Here is a 20,059-nt window from a genome sequence, read left to right on the forward strand (position 1 = left end):
AGATCTGCTATTGCCATGAGCCCTACTCAGCCCAAGACTGGAGCATACCCAGCATGGACAAATCTTTGGCCCATTTAGCTGTGAAGGTCTAGTGAGATTCTATGGAGCATGTGCAAGAGTTTTTCAATGGATCAAGCTTGGTCAACTTCTGCAGGGGATGGCAAAAGGCACAGACCAAAGGCCACCTTCCTGTCAAATTTTAAGTTCCTGCTCCCAAACATGGAGACACTAGAGTTTCTCAAAGAGGTCAGTTTCTTTCCCATGGGTAAAGTGTTTCACTGGTCTCTCTCATGAGTGGCTGCAGTTGTCCAAGTCACCTGAGACACAAGTGGCATGGAAAGTTTCTGCCAAACTTCAACTGTTTGGACTAAGCCGTAAGCCACTAAAATAGGGTCTTCTGGCATTACAAGACCCTGGAAATCCTCTTCCTGTTAGATGCTGGGACTAGATGACAAGGGATGGATCATTTGATAATTGCCCTGTTCTGTTCATGCCCTCTGAAGTATCTGGTATTGGCCACCATCAGAAGACAGGTTATTGGGCTAGATGGACCATTGATCTGACCCAGTATGGCTGTTCTTATGAAAGGGTCACTCAGTCTTTACAGGCAATGCTACCAGCCCCACCTAGAACTCCAGAGTGTTCAGCACTTACCTAGTGACAAGTTTGCCTACTTGGGCCCCCCCCAAAAAAGTAAAGAGACTTCAGTCCTCACTATTCTCTTGCACAGTAACTGAGGTAACTGAAACAGGCTACTCCTTCCCTCAACTATGGGCCAGAAGTCATGGCAGCATGAACAATTTTTGCTAGGCCCATTAACATCAAGAGGTACACCCCTCCTCTCCCCACCCCTGCAGCACTCAAATACATCTGGGCTAAAGCTAAAGGCTAATCTGACTAACCTGAAGATACAGTTCTAAATATAAAAGTGTTGTAAAATATTAGCTATGTGATCTATGACCACACTATTCAGAATAGGAGCCAAGAGCGGTTACTTACCTTCTCAGCAAAAGAAATTTTCCCAGCTCTGACAAGGACCACAGATCCATTTACGGGGATATCCATTTTATTTAGTTCCTGGAAGTCCTCTGCCTGGCCATAGTTAGCATAGACTAGTTTACCCTGGAACAAAGTAAGACGGATGTAGCTGTAGCAGTCACGGATAACTCACCAGATCTATCTAAAGCCATGGGGCCTGGACCACTGGTCTTATTTACAGGAAGTGCAATGAGAAATTTACACTCATGCAGCAACTTGGATGTCCTAGCTTCAACCAAGTCTCATGCATTCAGCAGCAAAATTATCTAGGTTCAAGCTGTAGCAACTCCCAGCTGTTAGAACACCAGCTTTCTGGGCAGAGGTTCCCCTCTTAGGTGATCAATTGTTCTGCAGCGTCAGTGAAAGTAGGACAATAGTAATGGGCTTAATAGGCAGCAAGAGAGATTTAGTTAGATTACTTTCCCTAATAGCTAAGGTACACAGTTAAGTGCTGGAATAGGCTTCCAAGGGAGGTTGGGGCATCCCATCATTGGGAGTCAAGAAGAGGTTGGACAAGCCTGTTAGGGGATGGTCTAGGTATTTGATCCTGCCCCAGCTCAGGGGACTTGACCAGATGACCTTTTGAGGGCCCTTCAAGAACCATCATAAAAAGGTAAGACTGGAAGGACTCCTGGATGGGCCCTAGCTAGGAACTCTAGTAGGGAAGCAGCCACCAGCTACTTCAGGCCTTGGTGATTAGTGGTGGAAATGGGTTTGTGGAGATCCCTCTACTCCCACAAGGGGAGTTGCAGGGCACTTACCAGAAGTGGGACAAGAGAGTTTAGACAAACATGCTCATCTTGGAGGTGATAAGCTAAGCATATTTACAACTGTTAATAAATGTGAAATCAGGGACCTGAGTTAGTTTGCTTTACTAGATGTGGGTGTGACGTAAGAGTGGAGTTCTGACTTAGAGCACTCTTGCTTCATGGGCTGGAGCTTGGAAATACTTGGGCCATGTCCTCAGTGGTAAGCCTCAGGAGGGACTACCTCTTGCTATTCTGTAGAGCTGTTCTGCCCAGTAACCTGTGGTTTTACTCCAAACCACCATATCCAGCTCTGCTTGGCTGTAAGTGAAGCAGTAGTCCTGTGCCTCAGGGGTGAAAGCCAGACAGACACTTTAGAAGTATTAAGGAGCCAATGACAGTTCAAGTCTCAGTCCTAGTCAGTGACTTGTCCACAAGTGAGATGAACTGACTTGTTAGCCATCCTCAGCACATACAGACTTGTTTACAAGAATAGTTTGCAATTCATGAAGCTAGGTAACTTACTGTTGCTGTTGCCCTTGCACTGTATGCCACATATCCATCAGTAATTTCCAGTGGTGTTTCAGTTGAAGACTCAATAGTCACTTTATTTGGTGAGCTATTAGACAGCAAGAAACAGTGTTAAGCAGAGCCACCCAAGATACCAGTTCTAAAATGGTAGATCTTTAGAAATTATTAGCACTAGCTATTTACTATTTGAGTATTTGGTTTTAAAAATGTGTTTTACCATAGAAATATTTGGAAGTATAAATCTGACATGTTTAAATGAAATGGTGAGACCTTAAGACAAGTAGCTCAAACCGTTATCCAGCTTTCCAATGCTGCTTCCCCCCAGAATATGTATAAGCATTTGTTGTATACATGGTCCATAAAGCTAGTTTAAGCCAAGCTGCACAAAGCCTACATTTAGGTTATAGTAATGAGCTACTAGGCGGTCATGTTTGGAGTCATTAACTCCAAAAAGGGATGACAGGTGCTTGCATGCAAGTGTTGAGTAGAGAAAGAATTAGGGTACTTATGTGAACTTCAGCCATGCTGAACACAATGCCATCTACAGCCTCAGGAACAACTGACAATTAAAAAGGCTGACAAAGGAGGTGCTGTTGACATCATGAATAAGTTGGATTACGACCAAGAAGCTGCTAGACAGCTTTCTAACATCACATTATCCTCTGATCCCACTGAGGATTACCTAAAGAAACTACACTATCTGCTAAAAAACCCTCCCTGACAGCACAAGAACAAATCTGTACAGACACATGCCTAGAACCCTGACCAGGGGTATTCTATTTGCTACCCAAGATCCATAAACCTGGAAATCCTGGATGCCCCGTTGGCACCCTAACATCAGGATTATCTGGCTATGTGGACTCTCTCCTCAGGCCCCATGCTACCAGCACTCCCAGCTATCTTTGAGACACCACTGATTTCCTGAGGAAATCACAATCCATCGGTGATCTTCCAGAAAACACCATCCTGGCCACTATGGATGTAGAAGCCCTCTACACCAATATTCCACACAAAGATGGACTACAAGCTATCAGGAACAGTATCCCCGATAATGTCACAGCTAACCTGGTGGCTGAACTTTGTCCTCACCCACAACTATTTCACATTTGGGGATAATATACACCTTTGAGTCAGCGGCACTGCTATGGGTACCCACATGGCCCCACAGTATGCCAACATTTTTATGGCTGACTTAGAACGCTTCCTTAGCTCTCGTCCCCTAACGCCCCTACTCTACTTGCGCTACATTGATGACATCTGGACCTATGGAAAGGAAGCCCTTGAGGAATTCTACCATGATTTCAATAATTTCCATCCCACCATTAACCTCAGCCTAGATCAATTCACACAAGTGGTCCATTTCCTGGACACTACTGTGCTAATAAGCGATGGTCACATAAATACCACCCTATACCAGAAACCTACTGACCACTATACTTACCTACATGCCTCTAGCTTCCATCCAGGACACACCACAAGATCTGTGTCTACAGCCAAGCTCTAAGATACAACTGCATTTGCTCCAATCCCTCAGACAGAGACAAGCACCTACAAGATCTCTATCAAGCATTCTTAAAAACTACAATACCCACCTGCTGAAGTGAAAAAACAGATTGACAGAGCCAGATGAGTACCCAGAAGTCACCTCCTACAAGACAGGCCCAACAAAGAAAATAGCTAGTGGTGTTCTGTTGTCACCTTCAGCCCCCAACTAAAACATCTCCAGCGCATCAAAGATCTACAACCTATGCTGAAAGATGATCCCTCACTCTCACAGATCTTGGGAGACAGACCTGTCCTCGCTTACAGACAGCCCCCCCAACCTGAAGCAAATACTCACCAGCAACCACACACCACTGAACAAAAACACTAACCCAGGAACCTATCCTTGCAACAAAACCCGATGCCAACTCTGTCCACATATCTATTCAAGTGACATCATAGGACCTAATCCCATCAGCCATGCCATCAGGGGCTCGTTCACCTACACATCTACCAATGTGATATATGCCATCATGTGCCAGTAATGCTCCTCTGCCATGTACATTGTCCAGTTTGGCCAGTCTCTACGCAAAAGAATTAATGGACACAAATCTGACATCAGGAATCATAACATTCAAAAGCCAGTCAGAGAACACTTTAACCTGTCTGGTCATTCAATGACAGACTTGCGGGTGGCTATTTTACAACAGAAAAGCTTCCAAAAACAGACTCCAATGAGAAACTGCTGAACTCGAATGGATATGCAAATTAGACACAATCAATTTAGGTTTGAATAAAGACTGGGAATGGCTGAGCCATTACAAACATTGAATCTATCTCCCCATGTAAGTACTCACACTTCTTAGCCCAGTACAGACAGGTTGATATCTTGATCACCACTTCAAAAGTCCCCCCCCTTTACTTAATTGGCCTCTCAGAGTTGGTAAGAGAGCGAGTGTGTCCTCAATATATGTTCCATTCTATGCATCCAAAGAAGTGGGATGTAGCCCACGAAAGCTTATGCTCAAATACATTTGTTAGTTTAAGGTGCCACAATACTCCTGTTCTTTATGTGAACTTCGTGCTCCCATATGTGAGTAATGCAGAAGTTAGGGACTCTGGCTTTCCCAACACTCTCCTCCAAGTATGCCTTCCCCTAACACTATGGATTTGAGCTGATAAGGTCTTGCAGGCCAAGACAAGTTTATGGATATAGCTACAGGATCTATATATCCCAACAGAAATGGGGTTGTATTAACAGATATGCACTAAAGTGGTCAGTCTTCAGCCTCATTTTAGGTAAAAGCAAGTCATGAGTATGACAAGCTTAGTTCTACAGTTTAGCACTGTGGTAAAAAAATCTGCCAACACTGACTGCTTCTGTAAGCTAGGCTTTTAAAACAAGTTTTAAACTTTCCTGAGGCACCCCAGTAGCAGCTACCACAGGCAGAAGTGAAGCCTAGAGAGAGACTTCTGCTTGGATTTCCCCTCAAACAATGTTAGCTGGCCTGAGAGTTAGACCTCAAATGTTTGCTCTAGCTGAAGAATTTTACTGTTGAACTAGCAAGATCCATGCCTGAATGAATAAAAGCAGCTTACTGTCTTTGGCATATTAACATACCTTCCCTGGACCTGCAGTGTAACGTAGTGCTCATCATTCCAGACTTTATCCAGTTTGAAATCAGTTAACTGACCATGAATATTGTTAGCAAGACTTTCATCTGTTTCAGAGCCAGCTTCATAAGATGACAGCTTCCTGGAATGGAAGTTAAATGTAAAGACACACCAGGTTAAAAGCCAGCAACTCAGTACACTGCCAGGTTGTGAACAAGCCACTTACAATCATGAGTGCAGTCTAGGCTAAACTAACTGAGGTGGCAATAGTCTTCAGTTATTTAACACCCTTGTTCTATAGGAACAGGTAGGTGGTTTGTTTCAGATTAGTAAAACACTCAGGATGTGAAACAAATAGCTCTGACTAGGACTTTGTGAAGGATCTTACCTGATGTTGTTGAAGTTTACATCTCTCAGCTTATCTGACAGCATCATTTTGAGATCATTCCAGTAAAGAACAGGTTCAATTTCAGGCTCTTCCATGTACTCGTCATCTCCTGCGGAAGGTGTGATGGCAGGGTTTCCACATGCATTACTTCCATCTGAACAAGTGCTGGTTGCCTGCATTCGCCCACGGTAACTCAAGTAGCCAATCAGAAACCCTAAGGGAAAGAAATCAGATGTGTTTATATGCTACAAAGCCATAAAATAACCTGAGCCAGCCCAGTGTTAACTCAAGCCACCTGACTGTGTATTCCAAGTAGTTGGAGTTTTATTGGAGACTAGCCTGTTCCCATGCAAGCTTTGGAAGTTCTTATAAACTGTACTAGCTTTCTTAAGCTTCACCTTAACTGATTATTCACATTTGATCTTAAAATATAGAGAGCATCCTGTACCACAGATTAAAAAGTTTCATACAATGTGTCTCCAATACCATTCAGTTTTATTTAGCTCCATTTGCTTTGAGTCTACCACTGTAACAAAACTAGTCATCTAGTACTAAAGCAGGAAGTCCACATCTTCCTGAAGACTTACTTGATCTGCTTCCTACATTAATACACCTATTGTAGCTTTGTTCCTCTGTTAAGCTGGAAAAAAACCACTTACTAGTTTCTTCATAATACTGTTTGCCCTTCTTTGCCTTGATAGACATTGTTTTACTACAAATATGAAGAGTTTAAAGCATCAACAGGTATTCACACTTTCAGCCCCAGGAATGAGGTACAAGAGAACTTCCAGTCAGTTCTTAACTCTGGTCAACCACATCTCATTTGGAACTGGAAGTACGCAATCAGGCAGCAGAAAGCAAATACATTTAACACAGGACTGTACTGCAAGTTTAAAAAAAGATTTGACAAGGTAAGGAAGCCATCTGTGCTTGTTTCATTTAAATTAAAGATACGTAGTTAAAAGCAGCATTTTTCTTCTGCACAGCAAAGTTTCAAACTGTATTAAGTCAATGTTCAGTTGTAAACTTCTGAAAGGCCCATGATGTTTTGTTCAGAGTTATGAACAACCTCCATTCCTGAGGTGTTTAACTGAGATTCTATTGTACTGTAGTCTAGATGATCTATTGGAAGAGGCACACTGAAGAATAACTATAACAGAGCATAATATTTTGTACAATTCCTTTCCCCACCATCTTTGCCCTTTTAGCTTACCAATTAAGAAGAGGAGGCCTCCTGCAGCAACCTTGCACCAGAGGTTTCTCCCACTATTCCTGGGCTTTGCTACATGGGTATGAACGTTGTCAGTCATTCCATTTTCTCCAACTTCCTCCTCTTCAGCCAGTTTCATTTCCACATGACTACTGTCTCCATCCATTTGACGAGCCAGACTGAAACGGGTGTATGACAGCGGCCCACTCCCAAACTAAATGGGAAAGAAGTCAGAATTACATGACTGATAAGCAATATAGTGGGCTTTGTGCAGTGTTACAATCTGGGATTTGTGTTCATTCCAGAACACATGCAGAGGGTCCTATGTAGGATGCACTCTAAAAGAGAATTGTTTTAACTACTGTAGTGATTATATGTCTAGAGTCACCAGATTGGATGTTTGCTATAAACCCACAAAAATTTGGGATCTTCACATTTAACTCTGCAGTCAATCTAAACTAGTTAAAAAGTAAGGTTTGAGAATGTCAGGCCATCTTTTCAAGTTTATGAAAAAGGGAGTTCAGGACTTTGATAAAATGCTGATAAGTAAAACCTCTAAGGCAGCTCATTGTTTTAGGTATTGGACACCCTCACCTGTTCTAGAGGAAGCACAGGACCATAAACTCATGTATCTAGTCAGACTTTGTCAGAAGGAACATAAGAACGGCCATACTGGGTCAGACCAAAGGTCCATCTAGCCCAGTATCCTGTCTGCCGACAGTGGCCAATGCCAGGTGCCCCAGATGGAGTCAACTTAACAGGTAATGATCAAGTGCTCTCTCTCCTGCCATCCATCTCCACCCTCTGACAAACAGAGGCTAGGGACACCATTCCTTACCCATCCTGGATAATAGCCATCAATTGACTTAACCTCCACGAATTTATCTAGTTCTCTTAAATGCTGTTATAGTCCTAGCCTTCACAGCCTCCTCAGGCAAGGAGTTCCACAGGTTGACTGTGCTGTGTGAAGAACTTCTTTTTATTTGTTTTAAACCTGCTGCCCGTTAATTTCATTTGGTGGCCCCTAGTTCTTGTATTACAGGAATAAGTAAATAACTTTATCTACTTTCTCCACATCACTCATGATTTTATATACCTCTATCATATCCCCCCTTAGTCTCCTCTTTTCCAAGCTGAAAAGTCCTAGCCTCTTTAATCTCTTCTCATATGGGACCTGTTCCAAACCCCTAATCATTTTAGTTGCCCTTCTCTGAACCTTTTCAAGTGCCAGTATATCTTTTTTGAGATGAGGAGACCACAAGATGTGGGCATACCATCAATTTAGATACAGGGCAATAATATATTCTCCGTTTTATTCTCTATCCTCTTTTTAATGATTCCTAACATCCTGTTTGCTTTTTTGACTGCCTCTGCACACTGTGTGGATGTCTTCAGAGAACTAGCCACAATGACTACAATGAATCAGGAAAAAGATCTTGGAGCTAAATTAGCCCCCTCCTCCATCATATTGTATGTATAGTTCAGGTTATTTTTTCCAATGTGCATTACTTTACATTTATCCACATTAAATTTCATTTGCCATTTTGTTGCCCAATCACTTAGTTTTGTGAGATCTTTTTGAAGTTCTTCACAGTCTGCTTTGGTCTTAACCATCTTGAGCAGCTTAGTATCATCTGCAAACTTTGCCACCTCACTTTTTACCCCTTTCTCCAGATCATTTATGAATAAGCTGAATAGGATTGGTCCTAGGACTGACCCTTGGGGAACACCACTAGTTACCCCTCTCCATTCTGAGAATTTACCTACCCTTTGTTCCCTGTCTTTTAATCAGTTCTCAATCCATGGAAGGACCTTCCCTTTTATCCCATGCCAACTTAATTTATGTAAGAGCCTTTGGTGAGGGACCTTGTCAAAGGCTTTCTGGAAATCTAAGTACACTATGTCCACTGGATCCTCTTGTCCACATGTTTGTTGACCCCTTCAAAGAACTCCAATAGATTAGTAAGACACGATTTCCCTTTACAGAAACCATGTTGACTTTTGCCCAACAATTTATGTTTTTCTGTGTGACAATTTTATTCTTTACTATTGCTTCAACTAATTTGCCCAACACTGATATTAGACTTACTGGTCTGTAATTGCTGGGATCACCTCTAGAGCCCTTTTTAAATATTGGCATTACATTAGCTATCTTCCAGTTGTTGGGTACAGAAGCCGATTTAAAGGACAGGTTACACTGCAACTTGACATTTGAGTTCTTTCAGAACTCTTGGTGAATGTCATCTGGTCCCAGTGACTTGTTAATGTTAAGTTTATTAATTAATTCCAAAACCTCCTCTAGTGACCCTTCAATCTGTGACAGTTCCTCAGATTTGTCACCTACAAAAGCCAGCTCAGGTTTTGGAATCTCCCCAACATTCTCAGCCGTGAAGATGGAAGCAAAAAATCCATTTAGTTTCTCTGCAATGGACTTTATTGTCTTTAAGTGCTCCTTTTGTATCTCGATCATCCAGGGGCCCCACTGGTTTAGCAGGCTTCCTGCTTCTGATGTACTTAAACATTATTACCTTTTGAGTTTTTGGCTAGCCATTCTTCAAACTCCTCTTTGGCTTTTATTACATTTTTACACTTAATTTGTCAGTGTTTATGCTCCTTTCTATTTACCTCACTAGGATTTGACTTCCACTTTTTAAAAGATGCCTTTTTATCTCACTGCTTCTTTTACATGGTTAAGCCAAGCCATGGTGGCTCTTTTTTAGTTTTTACTGGGTTTCTTAATTTGGGATATACATTTAAGTTGGTCTCTATTATGGTGTCTTTAAAAAAGCATCCATGCAGCTTGCAGGGATTTCACTTTAGTCACTGTTCCTTTTAATTTCTGTTTAACTAACCTCCTCATTTTTTACATAGTTCCCCTTTTTTAAATTAAATGCCACAGTGTTGGGCTGTTGAGATGTTCTTCCCACCACAGGGATATTAATTATCTTATGGTCACTATTTCCAAGCGGTCCTGTTACAGTTACCTCTTGGACCAGCTCCCGCACTCCACTCAGGAGTGAATTGAGAGTTGCCTCTCCCCTTGTGGGTTCCTGTACCAGCTGCTCCAAGAAGCAGTCATTTAAAGTATTGAGAAATTTTGTCTCTGAATTTCATCCTGAGGTGACATGTTCCCAGTCAATATGGGGATAATTGAAATCCCCCACTATTGAGTTCTTAAATTTGATAGCCTCTCTAATTTCCCTTAACATTCCATCATCACTATCCTGGTCAGGTGGTCAATAATAGATCCCTAATGTTATATTCTTATTAGAGCATGAAATTACTATCCATAGAGATTCTATGGAACATGTGGATTCACTTAAGATTTTTACTTCATTTGATTCTACATTTTCTTTCACATAGTGCCACTCCCCACCTGCACAACCTGTTCTGTCCTTCTGATATATTTAGTACCCCAGAATGATTGTGTCCCATTGATTGCTCTCAGTCCACCAGGTTTCTGTGATGCCTATTATATCAATATCCTCCTTTATCATGAGGCACTCTAGTTCACCCATCTTATTTAGACTTCTAGCATTTGTGTACAAGCACTTGAAAAAACTTGTCACGGTTTATTGGTCTGCCCTTTCCTGATGTGTCCAATTCTTTATCGGAATGTTTGTCTGATCTGGCCCTTAAATTATCCTCTTCCATCTTCTGCTCCTGACTATAACCTAGAGAATCTCTATCAATAGACTCTCCTCTAAGAGAAGTCTGTCCAATCCATGTGCATCTCTGTAGTCAGCAATCTCCTAGTTTAAAAACTGCTCTGCAACCTTTTTAATGTTAAGTGCCAGCAGTCTGGTTCCACTTTAGTTTAGGTGGAGCCCATCTCTCCTGTATAGGCTCCCCCATCCCAAAAGTTTCCCCAGTTCCTAATGAATCTAAACCCCTCCTCTCTATACCATTGTCTCATCCACGCATTGAGACTCTGAAGCTCTACCTGCTTACCTGGCCCTGCGTGTGGAACTGGGAGCATTTCTGAGAATGCCACCATAGAGGTCCTGGATTTCAGGCTCTTCCCTAGCAGCCTAAATTTGGCCTCCAGGACATCTCTCCTACCCTTCCCTATGTCATTGGTACCTACATGTACCACGACCACCGGCTCCTCCCCAGCACTACACAGAAGTCTATCCAGATGCCTCGAGAGATCTGCAGCCTTTGCACCAGGCAGGCAAGTCACCATATGGTTCTCCTGGTCATCACAAACCCAGCTATCTATGTTTCTAATGATCGAATCTCCCATTACTAACACCTGCCTTTCCCTAGTGACTGGAGTTCCCTCCCCCGGAGAGGTAACCTCAGTGCGAGAGGCAACCCCAGCACCGTCTGGAAGGAGGGTCCCAAGTATGGGAAGGTTTCCCTCTGCTCCCGTTGACTGCTCTGCTTCTCTGGGCCTTTCATCCTCCTCAACAGCGCAGGGGCTGTCAGACCGGAGGTGGGACAATTCGACAGTGTCCCGGAAAGCCTCATCAACATACCTCTGCCTCCCTTAGCTCCTCCAGTTCCGCCACCCTGGCCTCCAAAGCCAGTATGCAGTCTGAGGGCCAGGAGCTCCTTGCACTGACTGCACACATATGGCACCCGCCCACAGGGCAGGTAATCATATATGCTGCACTCAGCACAATAAACTGTATAGTCCCCACTCTGCTGCTGGGCTTCTGCCTGCATGGTCTCCTGCAGCTACCTAGTTAATGAAAGGGTTGTTTAAAATCAAGACGTTTAAAATCTGTAAACTAAACTACAATCAAAAGAACAGCAAGTGAACCTTGCCCCATTCCCATTCCCCTTCCAAACTCCCTTGTGCAAAGCTCCCTGGCCACTTGTGCACTGTTTTATAAAGCCCTGGCCTTCTTGATAGCCCTGCCCACTGACTAAGGCTCAGCCAATTAACAGAGGCTTCTAGATGTCAAACCTTGTTTAGAAGCTCCATAAACTCATCAAGTTGTCTTGAAGCCAGTTAGGTTTTTTGCCCCCACTGCTCCCCTGGGAAGGCTGTTCCAGAACTTCACTCCTCTGAAGATTTGAGACTGTTACCCAATTTCAAGCCTAAGCTTGTTGGCTAGTTTATATCTGTTCTTGTGTCCACACTTGTGCTTAAGTAACTCCTCTCCCACCTCCACCCCCTTATCAGAGCTCTGTTTCATAACATACTGCCCCCTACCAGTCTCTACAAACAGACCAGGAAAAATAAGACCCACAAAAGTCAACTTACTGCCTCCCCTATGTGAGTGCAAAGGCAATTCTCTGGAGTCCTAATCCTTCATCTTAAGAAAAAGACTACAGGAGAGTGCTCCTGCTGACAAAGGGCATTCACACTGCCACTTGCTGCAGCAAAACTTATCTTGGGGGAAGGGGAGGACAGGGGGACTTTTTACCTGTGAAAGACAAAAGTTTTGTCTATACTGCCAAGTTGTTGACAAGCCTTAGTCTGTATGAGTTCTACACAGAAGTCAGTTCCCCTCTATCTTACATCTTGGCCATTTTCAGCTTCCCTGGTGAAACCAGGTTAAAAGAAATCATATCATTTTGACAGTTTCTAGCTGATGGTGGTTCCTCCATTCCCACTACCAATATATTATAGTCAGAATGACCAGTGACTTCATATGTCCAACTTGACACCATGGGGCTGGGGGGAACCACCATCTTCAGATGTCAGGATTTAGGTCACTTTGACTAGGGGCTTTTGGGTGCTCAACCTGAAACTTCACTCTTGAAAAACCACAGCCTAGGATCATCTAAGATAGGAAGAAACTCGAGTGGCACAAACTCAGTATCTTATTACATGTCAATCTTGATTAGATTTTATTCCTACAAGTGTTCACTACTTCTGGTGAAAGTTAAACTAGGAGCAAGTGTTCAGACTACAGCAACGTTACTAGACAGGAAATCTTACCAAGTTGGAGATTGCTGATCGAGCATGATCCATAACTTCTTGAACAAGCTCCCTCCAACTCCTTGACTGAAACCTAAAATTTAAAAAGACATGTACACATTAAAATTGTAATTCCTCTCATGCACATCAGCATTACTTAAATCTGCCAGATGCAACACCAATTACTGTGTTATGCCACTTTAGAGCTATGGCAGAAAGTTTGTAAGTGCTTACGTAGAAGTAGCTTCTTTCTATATGAAGTATTTCTGGGCCTTCATCTTAAGTACTACCAATGTAGTTATTCAGTTTTGCCAAATACCATATGAGTTGCAAGATTACCTGGATAAATGTATGTGCAATATTCATTCTGGTATGTGTGCTGGAGTGTTGCTAAGGTCAGTATTAACAGTGATGCAGTTGCCCTAACCAACTGCATCCCCTCCCCATTTGAAGGCTTGGTGTGGGGGAAGAAGGGAGGAAATGGTGATTAACTCAGCTAGCTCTAATGGGAAACCCCAAAGTTCAGTCTCTCAAAGTCCCCAAACCTCAAGTTCAAGAAACAAGCCAAAGTTTCAGTTGTATCTATTTTATTAACTAAAGCTTACTGCTAAGAACCAAAGTATAATATTTGTAATTTCCAAACAAAAACTAGAATACATTCACGAGCTCCCATCCAACAAGTAATCCTTATAGCCAAGGCCAGGAAGAGTGGTTAGTCTTAAAGCACCTTTTGTTTTGGAACCGTTAGAAAAGCAAATCCAATATTTAAACACTTTAGTGAAGTGATTACCATGGATGGGGAAATACCAATGTTTTTGTATGTGATTCCTAGTGATGAAAGAATACACAGTAGTCATAGCCACCATCTTATCTAGATATCAAGTCCCCCCCATTTTATTAGTGGAAGCATGCTAAGGAATCATCCCTACACTTCTTTTAAAGTCCAGTGACCAGCAGAAGCACGTGGGCTCTCAGAAGCCCCAGAATGGCTCCAAAAGAATAGTTTCTCCAACACCTAGAATAGTGCTTCTTAAGCACTCCAGATTATTGTACCCTTTTCAGGAGTCTGATTTATCTTGCATACCTCAAGTTTCACCTCACTTGAAAACCCCTTGCTTACAAAAAAAAAAAAAAAACAAACACAACACAAAAATAATCACAGCACACTATTACTGAAAAAGTTACTTAATCTCGTTTTGTCTAACATTTTAGTGTTTTTTGACTTTGCTAGTGCTTTTTAGGTAGCCCGTTGTAAACTAGGCAAATATCTAGATGAATGATGTACCCTCCAACCCCCCCAGAAGACCTCTACTGGGGTAGGTGTACTCCTGGTTGAGAATCACTGACCTAGAACCAACTAAATAAACTTAAGGTTAAATAAACCTGTTTCAAAGATCACATCTTTTATGGGCTGGAAGTGTTTAACAATCCTGGCATCTTTTGCCAATTGAATGTAATGAGCAAGATGTGTCGTCCTGCACTGTACTGGAATGTCTCATGATGTGCTCTCTGGGAAGGAGTACAAGGTAAGACTTATCACTAAGGTTAAGATTTGTGTCATGGTTATTTCAGACAGGTCATGGGCAACAAAATACACAGAAGCCTGTTACTTGTCTGAATTTTACTAAAAGGCATGGAGCTGAAAGCTCCAGCAGAAAGTGTCAGAGGCCACTGAAAGTCATGGAACCTGTGACTGACAAATCTTATCCTTATCACTTACTTGATAGAGTTGTAGTCTAAGTAAGTTATTTGACTCTTCCTCATTCAGCCTCAACTGGAATTGCAGGTGCAAATGTTGCTAGCATCTATTATAAGACCCCATTTTCAGTTGCTTGTAACTTTGGCAAACTAAACATTTGGGCTGAAATCCTCCATGCCAGACATCAGCCTCAGGCACAGGTTTTGTTTTAACAGTGGAGAGGAACAGGGGAATGCAGGTGGGTCTGTCCCCCATAACCATTAGAACATCTCTACAGAAACTGGAATTAAATCCAAGAGTCATGAGTCATTCTTCTGCTGTCAGAAGATAACATGAAGCACACTCGCAAAGTGTCATCCCTCTAGTGACTTGTCCCTATAGAGGATAACAGCCTACCACCACTAGCAGTCACTCAGTTAGCATAAAAGATCTGTGCTGTGAATTTGGAGATTGGAACCCTGCTGATGTTCCAACTGGGGTTCCACAGTGCATCAGTAGTTCTACATGATGCACTTTTTGATTTTGATTTTTAGAGATTAGGGGTTAAATGCTATACTGGAACATTAAGATTGAAGAGTCAGCACTTGAGTTAGGAAGTGCAAGAATTAAGGTTGCCTTTGTAGCCTTGATTTGGCCCCTCCTTTGTGCCTACATCATGTAATTAAAGATTGTATCAGTTCTACTAATTTTCTATAGGACCCCTGTATCACTCAGTGTATGATAGTGCCCTGGGAAGCAAGGCTGTGTAGTGAATGAGGCGGTTGTCTATAGGACCTTACTTCATTTGTGGAGGAGGGTTGTACTGAATGAAGTAGAGGAGAGCAGAAGTATGGTTTTATGGGTAAGCCAGTTCGAATCCAGTTCTCCAGGATAGCATTTATCTCCGCATATGCCAGTGTTCCTATGTGATGCTGGGCAACTCATTTAAAACCAGACTTCACAGGTGACCATTAATTGCACTTTGTTTTCTGGGTGCACAACATGATACCTGTGGCCAGATTTGAGAGTGCTCAGCGTATCTGCAAAAGCACCTGAAGTCACATGCACTATATTTAGTGCTATTAAAAAAAAAAAAAAACACCAAGTACTCTTAAAAGTTCAGGACCTAGTGGTCTCAAGTTGGGCATCCAAAGTTAGTCAAATCTTCTGATAATTTGGCCAAAAACTCTGCACTTCAGCTCCCCAACTGTGAAGTGGGGACACCAGCACCTGAACTCAAAGGGATATTCTAAGTGAGTTTGTTTTGTGAATCACTGATACTGTAGTGAGAGCACCAGATCTACACCCATGAGGAGGTTAATCTAGCATCTGCTGCCAGGTTTGGATGGTATGGATTAAATATCACCTTAGGCCACAAGTTAAATGAGAATGCTTCTAAACTACTCATTCACAGAATGAGGCAGGTGTGCTGTAAAAATAGCATGTGATCATTAATTATAGTGCATTTATACAAGCAGCCAAATTAAGGCTGCATGGGCAAATTTTGGCCTTTGAGTGCTTGACTGGGCAAGCACACTGTTTTTATAAGTGTTTTGCTATCACTTGGTACAAATTGTTAATACCCCCATTATTGGGGGCTGACAGACAAACATACTGCCTTCCCAAGCTGACAAGGAGTTTTATTTGGTATGTTAGACTCAAATTCACCCACTTAACTAAGCTAAATAACTATATTTTAATTCAACTTATAGTTATAGAAAATGGGAAGTATTACTTGATGTTTCTTGCCCAGATGTCTCAGTTTAGAACTCAAAGAACCCTAGGGTGCGTAAGTGACAACTCAATAAGCCACCATGTGGTGGCCTATAGAACCTGTTCCCTTTAGCCACAGATATTTGCATCCTGTTCAAGAATCACAAGTTGTGCACTGGCATTGCTGGAGTTAATAATCCACAAAAGAATGTTCATGCTTCAGGCCAGGCCTACACTACATACTTATAAATTGGTATAACTATTATGTTCAGCACTGTGAAAAGTCTACACAGCTGAACAAAGTTACATCGACTTAGCGCTGTCTACACCAGGAGTTATGTCACCAGGAGAGTTTCTACGATGGACACATCTACTGCACACTGACAGGAGAAGCTCTCCCATCAGTGTGGGTTGTAAATTCATGTAGACTGTGCAATGCAACCTGAGCTGTGCATTAAGGCAACTGCCGCTTGAGTACTTCAGAAGGGCATTAGTGAAGCATCTTAACTCCATTTTCCCTGGACAGCACTGCATTTAGAGGCAGCGGCACACTGGCCAAAATCTGATTAACCTACGCCAATCCCACATCCAGAACATCTAAAACTCACCAATTCTTTCTGCACAGATTGCTTACCCATTCACAGCTAGATCTCTTATCAAGATTCTCATCATACCGTGTCTCAATTACTACAACATCCAATTACTACAACATCCACGTCTCTGGCTTGGACACCTTCAGTCTTACCCCATTCAATACACCGCTGCAAGGATTTCCTAGCTCATCATTTTGATCATGTCACCCCCTTCTGCAACCCTCTACTGGCTCCCTCTTCTCCATCACATCAAGCATAGCTGCTTAGTTTTGCTCTCAAATCCTTCACATCCTATTCTTACTGTACTCAGTCTCAGGAAAAATGCTCTGAAGTAAATAAGATGAAATCAAATAAGGAAAAATGCAAAGTACTCCACTTAGAAAGGCATGTTCAGTTGCACACATACAAAATGGGAAATGACTGCCTAGGAAGGAGTACTGTGGAAAGGAATCTGGGGGGTCATAGTGGATCACAACCTAAATATGAGTCAGTGTAATTCTGTTGCAAAAAAAAAAAGCGCAAATATTCTGGGATGTATTAGCAGGAGTATTACAAGCAAGACATGAGAAGTAATTCTTCCACTCTACTCCACGCTGATGAGGCCTCAGCTGGAGTATTGTGTCCATTTCTGGGCCCCACATTTCAGGAAAAATATGAACAAATTGGAGAAAGTCTAGAGAAGAGCAACAAAAATGATTCAAGGTCTAGAAAACATGACCTATAATGGAAGATTAAACAAACCCATTTTTTTTCAGTCTGGAGATGAGAAGACTGAGAGGACATAACAGTTTTCAAATACACAAAAGGTTGCTACAAGGAAGAGGGAGAAAATTCTTCTTAACCTCTGAGAATAGGACAAGAAGCAATGGGCTTAAATTGCAGCAAGGGCAGTTTAGGTTGGACATTAGGAAAAGCTTCTTGTCAGACTGGTTAAGCACTGGAATAAATTGCCTAGGGAGGTTGTGGATGTGATGGGTTAGATCACAGAAACCCCCTTAGGAACAACTGATGTGCCAAGACTACTTCTGCCCCTGCTTTCCCTGCCATCTTGGGACTCCAGCACCCTGTCTTGTTGAGCCAGATGCGCCGGTCTGCTCCAACACAGACCCAGGGTTGGAACCACGTGCCCCAAAGCTGCAGACTTAACTGAAAGACACTTAAGTGTTCCTGTCTTTAACACTCAGATGCCCAACTCCCAATGGGGTCCAAACCCCAAATAAATCAATTTTACCCTGTATAAGGTGGCAAACCTGTGGTGAACATAGGTCCCTAATTACTGGCCTATAAGGCTTCATAGTTCATGTAGCACGAGTTAAGAGGACTGAGCCAAATCAAGAGTGAAGTTTTCCCAGAAACAGGATATCCCACCCTATGGGCACTGCTCTGCTGCTGCAGCAGCCTAGATAAGAACTGCTGAAGGTACCCCACCTTTCAGATGAATGACTCCACAACTTCTAGGGAAAAGCACAGAAAATATACCGCTGAGCTTGAAGTGCAAGTCCTGTGCTGTGACACAAGACCACCACATTAGTGCAGCAACAGTGGGAGTACTTTGGTCAATCAAATGCCGTGTGACCGAGACCTGCTCTGACAAGGTTAGACAACTATAGCCTGCCTGTACTTGTACTACCTCCAGCTGTCCTTACTGCAATATGGAGCCGTGCACCCCTGCCCTGCCAAAAGGGCCAGCATAGCCTAGAGACCACAGGCTAAGGAGGCACCTCAATAGCAGTGACTTCCCTTCAGTCTAAAAATAGAGACTCAGAAGTACAAAAGGTGTTAAATAATAACACCCTGCCAGAGAATTGCAACACTCCTCTATTGTGTCCCGAGGTCAACAAAAAATGCAGGCTCTGACAGAAGCCATTTTCTAATGCTCCACAATAAACGTGCACACAGCCAAGCTGCACTAACATTAGTTACACGGCTAAGGCAAGGCGTGGCGGGGGCTCCTGCCCCAGGAGCTCCGTGCAGCGTGCTCCCAAGCGGCTCCGGGCAGCAGCCTTGCAGGAATGGGGGTGGGGGGCAGCCAGCGGGAAGTGCCCCGTTGCAAGGAAAGCGGGCTGGAGCCCAGCTCGGGGCTGTAGCTGGAGGTGCCAGAGACAGACGCCTGGTGACGGGCTGCGGCAGGCCTAGGATGACCCACTCCCTGCAGGGAGCTCGTGGTTTAGGCCGCCTCGGGGGGCAGGCCCAGGCAGAAGGGGAACTGCCCGGCCAGGAGCGCTGCAGGGCCCCGGGGCCGGGCAGAGCGCGCGCGCGGCCCGGGCTCCAGCCTGCCCCCCGGGCGCTCAAGGTCACCGCGGCCCTGGCAGCCCCGCGCGCCATGTGCGCCCCGGGGTAGGAACTAGCCCCGCCCGCGCACGCGGCGAGGGCCCTGCATGCAGCCTGTCCCCGGCCAGCGGAGCCCACGCGCCGACCCCGCGCGCGGACAGGCCGCGTCAGGAGCTGCCTCTCCCCCCCCCAACCGCCAACGGCCGGGCAGCCCCGCGCGCGCCCAATGCCGAGTCCCCCCCATGCGCCCAGCCCCGGGCCGCCCCGCGCTCACCGCCACAGCTCAGCAGCAGCCCGGCTCGCGCCGCACGTAGGCACAGGGAGGGGGAGGAGCCGGGCGCCGCCTCACCTCTCCCGCCCGCGCCAACTACCCTGCGGCCACGCGCCTCAGGCCGGCCGGCCACTCACCTGCTGCTGCAGCCGCCGTCTCAGCCACCCTCAAGGAATAGACGGAGGCCGTGCCGCGTTTTAACCGGCTGCCGGCCAATCAGCCGCGCCCCACGGAACGCGGCGAGTGACGTAACACGTCCCTTCCCACCCCCCTGCAAACTGTCCCCCGCAGCTCGCGCACGGAGCGGGCGGGGGGAGGGGTTTGCCCCTCTCCCCGACGGGGGCCGGGGAGATGGAGGTGGCTGAGGGCAGAGCGCCGGCGGGGGTGGGGAGCGTGTGACTCTCCCGTACTGCCTGCGCCAGCCAGCACCTCCCTGTGTGTGCCACGGCCTGGGGCCTCCCCTCGGCCATCGCCACAGCCCGGCGCCTGTGCTCTGCCATCGCCATGGCCTGGCGCCTCCCCTCTGCTAACCCCACAGCCCGACACCACCCGAGTGCCAAACCCACGGCCCAGCGCCTCCCATGTGCCATCGCCACAGCCCGGCACGTCCCCTCTGCCATTGCCACAACCCGGAGCCTCCCATGTGCCT

The 20,059-nt window shown here is 44.6% G+C and overlaps 1 protein-coding gene across 2 annotated transcripts in view; it reads right to left on the bottom strand.

Annotated features, from left to right (window-relative positions):
- TFRC (transferrin receptor) overlaps positions 1-19,618 on the bottom strand; it is a 34,952-nt gene extending 15,334 nt beyond the window's left edge. The window contains exons 1-7 of one of the 2 annotated variants that reach the window (XM_065411110.1): positions 19,548-19,618; positions 12,906-12,978; positions 7,013-7,223; positions 5,800-6,013; positions 5,419-5,553; positions 2,310-2,403; positions 1,000-1,122 (exon numbers count right to left, since the gene is read on the bottom strand). In XM_065411110.1, the coding sequence (XP_065267182.1) occupies positions 1,000-1,122; positions 2,310-2,403; positions 5,419-5,553; positions 5,800-6,013; positions 7,013-7,223; positions 12,906-12,938 (810 nt within the window). In that variant the 5' untranslated portion in view covers positions 12,939-12,978; positions 19,548-19,618. Of the gene's footprint in view, positions 1-999; positions 1,123-2,309; positions 2,404-5,418; positions 5,554-5,799; positions 6,014-7,012; positions 7,224-12,905; positions 12,979-19,413; positions 19,458-19,547 lie in introns of those variants that run through there. The other variant, XM_065411111.1, reaches the window with a different exon arrangement.
- Between the last annotated feature and the right edge of the window lie 441 nt (positions 19,619-20,059).

The sequence above is a fragment of the Emys orbicularis genome, chromosome 9 (assembly GCF_028017835.1).
Source record: "Emys orbicularis isolate rEmyOrb1 chromosome 9, rEmyOrb1.hap1, whole genome shotgun sequence".
Lineage (NCBI taxonomy): Eukaryota > Metazoa > Chordata > Testudines > Emydidae > Emys > Emys orbicularis.